Raw genomic sequence first — 5734 nt, 5'->3', positions numbered from 1 at the left:
ATTATTATTATTATTATTATTATTATTATTATTGTTGTTGTTATTTATTATTATACTAACTCTATTTGTTAATAATAATAATAATAATAATACTTATTATTATTTAATTTATAATAATAATAATAATAATTATTATTATTATTATTATTATTTTAACTGTATTTGTTGATAACAATATTATTATTGTTGTTGTATTTCAATTAATTTCAACTATTTGTTAATAACAATGTTTAATTAAAATACAGATAACTATTATTATTGTATTATGTTGTATCTATCTATATTACTTTCAGTAAGTGTGATATATGGATGGCTAGTTAAAAGAATGCTGGTTAAATAAAGCCTATATGTGAGATGTCACCTGTGTTGGTGAAATAGTCACACAGTTCTTGAGTGCTGGAGTCCTGACAGAGGAAATATCCCTTTAGCGTGATGAGGATGCGCAGTGTGAAGGATGCCAGATACATGCTCAGAACCATCATATCCACAATGTTCCATAAGTCCAGAAAGTAACTCTTCAAACCCTCAATCCAAACTTCCTTACACTCAAACCAGAAGAAACCTACCAATGCAGTAAGATAAACACTCTATTTTAGACAATACTCATTACATTTACTCTCTCTAAATAAATCAAAGTCAATTATTGGCTAGACTCAGGGATTTAAATGCCTATTAAGTGGTTTTCCTATGGATTTTTATTTGGCAGCATGACCCACCAGCAACCCATATCATATGGAGAGAGTTATGGAGAATGTTCTGCTTTCGGGAGGCAAAATCGCTGCGGTAGATCTCCATGAAAATCGACTCCGTCAAGAGAGTGATGAGGAACCACATGTATGACGCCGAGTGTAACAGGAACTTAATCACAGGAACCTTCAGCAGTTTACCCAGCTGGCAGAACAAAGTAGGTTAAGTCCATATAAATATTTGAAATGCTTTTAAGCTGTATTGAATAAGGTTATTTGCATGGGCCCATGGGCCATTATGATGTTATTTAATTGTTATCACCACTGGCTCAAATTTACCTTGGACTTAGGGGCGATCCAGTAAACGAGGCAGAGAAACGGCATGGCAATGAAAATCCCCAAAGACACCAGCAGTTTCCAAGCAGTTCGACTTCCCCTCCAACCGGACAGGCTACCGCACCAAATGGAGGAGAGCACTTGCTGGCAGATGGGATGAGTCACAAACTAGACGAGGAAAACAAACAGTCAGGCCTCCCAGCCAACTGTCAATCAATCAGACATCCCATACGGCATGAACGCAGGGGTCAAACGATGATGTTCACATGCCCCGTGTTTCTCCTCAATCAAAATGAAATAAATAATAAATCAAATGAAACTAAATGAAAAAGAGTTAGTATATAGATAGTGACATTTTATCACATTTGTCAGTTGCTGCAATTAAACCAAAATGAAGTACCTGTTTTTGATTGTAGTTGACCGCCAGTCGAAGACGAGCGAGGTTGGGGATGCCTTCCTCAAACGTCTGTTCATCCAGTTCTTCATCCTCGCTGTCATCCTCATTGCTGTTGAGGATGGTGGAGACCTCGCTCTGGTTCCGGCACATTCCCAGAAGCTCCACTGCAAACTCCTGACACAGCTGTTCCAACGCCAGGTACTGCGGCTAAACAGCAATAAAGAGGTTTGAGAAAGAAATGTTAAAAATCAATTCATAAGTGTGTTTACCAAATGCTGGTAACTATGAAAACAGCTTATTTTAAATATACTGACAATGTCAAATGATGGTAAAACTCAGTGGAAAACTTGGCAATTAGAGGAAAAACCTGATTGTCAAATTATGAAGCATAATCTGTGCAAGGACATGCATGTAAAAAAATTAAATGAGTCAGTTATTAGTAGCATATTGTCAGTGCTGGTTAGGTTACTTACAAATTGTAGTCCATTAATGATTACAAATAACATGACAAAAATTGTTAGTAACATAATCTGGATTGCATATTAAGTAATGTAGTTTGACTAATTTTTGATTACTTTTAGAGTACTTTTGACCCAATTTATCATTTAGACTTGAATGGGATTACTGTGCAACAACAACAACAACAAAAATAACAAAGAGAAAGAAAATATACTCCATTCTTTGTTATCAACACCATAAAATGCATTAAACATTACATTACAGCAGGGTTTCCCAAACTGTATATAAGTGATAAATTCATTTAGAAAGGGAGATATAAAAAGATAAATAAAAATTGGGGGGTGAATCAATAAAGTCTGAATAATTTACTACCATTGTGTGAACATATAATCATGTAATACATAAAAAATAACTGTAATCTGATTATGAGCATTTTAAGCCATAATATAATCTAATTTCAATAAGTACTTTAATTTCTGGAATCTGATTATGCAATCTAGATTACATGTAATCAGTTACTATCCAACACTGACCATTCTTAGTAGTTCACGAAAAACAGACAATTGACTCTTGTTTTTCCAAATAATGTAATTTTTTTTTAAATATTTGCAATGTTTTCTATAAATGAATGAATTTTTCTTCGCTCACCTTAAACTCTGGTTCTTTCTTAGAGAGTTTGCGCAGTTCTCGGCTGAGGTGGAAAGCGCTGAGCATGGCGTCTTCTGAGGTGATCGACAGATACGCGCGGCTGGCGATGCCTCTGTATGTATTTATACGGGACAGCGAGAACTTGAGCAAGTCGTATTGCCGGCTGTTGCGGCACTCCAGGCATGTGCACGAGATGGAATGAGGCAGAGGTATGTCATGACCTCTCTGGGTCAGCATAGTTACGATCTCATACAGGTCCTTCTGGCAGGCCAACGTTAGTGGCGTCACTCCTGGCGCGAACTGAGAATCGTCAATGGAGTGGTCGAAGATGGCCATGCTGAAAGAACGAACGTCCATCTTGTTGCCTTTCTCCTGATCCAGCCGGTCCAGGAGGTGTTTGACGTATCTGGGCTGGTTTGTGTCGACGGCCACCAGCAGAGCCTCGTGAATCTGACGGAAGTCAAACTTGACGCCTAGCAGAAGGGAGGTCATGATGTCTTCGCTGCCCAGTCGGATGGAAAGGTTCAACGCTTCCCTCCATAACCGATCCTCAGACTCGTCCAGCTGGCGGATGATCCCGTCACCAAGGGAGAGGAGACTGTCCACCCAGGCCATGTTGCCCTCTTGGATGGCGGGGATCAGCTCCGGTGGAAAGTGAAGCTTCTTGTTCACAATCTCCCGCCAGTTGTCTGGCTGCTCAGAGAGACGGGACACAGAAGATTTTTAAAAAACCCTTACCAAACCATCATTAGAGGGTGAAATAAAAGCAAACTCAAAAAAACAAAACCAGGAAAATTCTGGTGCAATACTGTATAATACAATAATAATACATAATAAACAATACAATTTTATTGACACTGCACACACTTTTTTACAATTGCACTGCTGTTCAAAAGTTTGGGGTCAGATTTTTTTTTTCTTTTTGAAAGAAATGAATACTTTTATTCAGCAAGAATGAATTGATCAAAAGTGGCAGTAAAGATATTTATGAAAGTGACGTGACATGTGGCCAAGTATGGTGACCCATACTCGGAATTAGTGCTCTGCGTTTATTCACTCCCCCCACCCACAAGCCCTGCCGGTACGAGACTCGAAACCGCAACCTTTGGGTTACGAGTCCGACTCTCTAACCATTCCCTCTATAATGTTATTTTAAAAAATCTGTTTTAAATAAATAAACGGTTAAAAAAAACTGTTTACACATATTGTTGCACAACTGTTTTCAACATAGATATTAGCCTAATAAATGCTTATTGAGCACTAAATCAGCATATTAGAATGATTTCTGAAGAAAAATATTAAAATATATTAAAATATTTTCAATCCTAATGACATTTCATAACATTACTGTGTATACATTTTATTTTTGGCCAAATAAATGCAGCCTTAGTGAGCATAAGAGAATTCGTTCAAAAACATCCGACCTCACATTTTTTGAACAGTAGTACACTAGTGAACAGTAGTATACTTCCGCTGTCAGACGATTAATCGCATCCAAAATACAAGTTTTTGTTTACATAATATATGTGTGTGTACTGTGTATATTTATTATGTATATATAAATACACACATATGCATGTACATATTTAAGAAAAATATGTTACGTTTATATATTAAATATATTTATATGAATATAAATATATACATGCAAATACATGGAAATATTTTCAAAATATATGCTGTATGTGTGTATCTTTATATATACATAATCAATATACACAGTACACACACATATATTATGTGAACACTAATTTTTAATTTGGATGCGATTAATCGCAATTAATCGTTTGACGGTACTTATATATACTTCACCGGTTGGATAATAAAATTTCTAAAATGGACAGTTCCAACGCTAAATTGTTCCTGTGGTTCAGTGGTAGAGCATTGCGTTAGCAGCGCAAAAGGTCGTGGGTTCGATTCCCAGGGAACACACATACTGGTAAAAAAATGTATAGCCTGAATGCACTGTAAGTCCAAAGCGTCTGCTAAATGCATAAATTAATTAATTAAATTAAATTTCTGATTGGCTGAGCTATTTTCAAAGTCACATTCTACGTTATACTAATGTGTCAAGCTGCTATGTTGGCTGGCAACCTTAAACTTAAATATATTTACTTAAACATTGTTATCTTTTACCATATTGCTGTGGTTTTATAACGGCAATAACCCATTCAATTCCATCAGTTACCATGATTTTTACCACAGGTAGTGGCCTTTTAGACCCTTCGCTTTGCATTGTGCCTAAAACCACCCATTACTTTTGGCACTTATTGCATTTAATGCCTTGCAATCAAAACCTTTAAATCTGAAACTCACCGTAAGGTTTTCCATGTTCTTAGTGGAGCACCCCAAATCAGTAAACTTCTTTTGAGAAATACGTCAGATCAAAATAGTGAGCAGCTCTATCATGTCAGCTTGAGAGATGAATCCAGAAAGGAACAATATGGTTGTCACCTCCAAGACCTGTTTAGTGATTTTGTGCTTCTGTACAAGCCTTGTTTTTGTCTACTGATGTCTCATCTTGTTCTGGGAATTAGCCTGTACCACCCACTCAGCACCAATAACAGATGCTCCCTGAGGAGAACACTCATTAGCACACAGTACTGTTGCATTTCATTTGGGTAATTACAGTTTAAGTTCTGCTTTTACAATACGACTTTTGTTGCTTGATAAGCTGTTGAACTCTAATAACGTTAACGCTAAGGAAACGTTCACCCAAAAATGAAAATGTGCTGAATGTTTACTCACCCTCAGGCCATCCAAGATGTAGATGGGTTTGTTTGTTCACTGGATCAGATGTGGAGAAATGTATTATTACATCACTTGCTCACCAATGGATCCTCTGCAGTGAATGGGTGCCGTCAGAATGTCCAAACAGCTGATACAAACTTCACAATAATCCATAAGTAATCCACACAAATCAGTTAATGCCCTGTGAAGTGAAAAGATACATGTTTATAAGAAACAAATCTAACATTAAGATGTTTTGAACTGTTTTATACCATTGCTTCCCACTAAAATATGAGTCCTCTATTCATAATATTGCTTTCTTGGATTATGGACTAGTATTTTGGCCAGAAGCAATGGTTTAAAGTTAAAGGGATAGTTCACCCAAAAATGAAAAATTTATGTTTATCTGCTTACCCCCAGGGCATCCAAGATGTAGGTGACTTTGCTTCTTCAGTAGAACACAAACGAAGATTTTTAA

At 36.6% G+C, this 5734-nt stretch overlaps 1 protein-coding gene across 1 annotated transcript in view; it reads right to left on the bottom strand.

Moving 5' to 3' along the window:
- trpc2a (transient receptor potential cation channel subfamily C member 2a) overlaps positions 1–4857 on the bottom strand; it is a 9788-nt gene extending 4931 nt beyond the window's left edge. The window contains exons 1-6 of the mRNA XM_016559074.1: positions 4843–4857; positions 2527–3219; positions 1423–1626; positions 1026–1190; positions 717–891; positions 362–562 (exon numbers count right to left, since the gene is read on the bottom strand). Coding sequence (XP_016414560.1) covers positions 362–562; positions 717–891; positions 1026–1190; positions 1423–1626; positions 2527–3219; positions 4843–4857 — 1453 coding nt within the window. The remainder of the gene's footprint in view (positions 1–361; positions 563–716; positions 892–1025; positions 1191–1422; positions 1627–2526; positions 3220–4842) is intronic.
- Between the last annotated feature and the right edge of the window lie 877 nt (positions 4858–5734).

Source organism: Sinocyclocheilus rhinocerous, unplaced genomic scaffold, assembly GCF_001515625.1.
Source record: "Sinocyclocheilus rhinocerous isolate Xijiao unplaced genomic scaffold, SAMN03320098_v1.1 scaffold257, whole genome shotgun sequence".
NCBI lineage: Eukaryota > Metazoa > Chordata > Actinopteri > Cypriniformes > Cyprinidae > Sinocyclocheilus > Sinocyclocheilus rhinocerous.
This window is presented reverse-complemented; position numbering and strand designations above follow the sequence as displayed.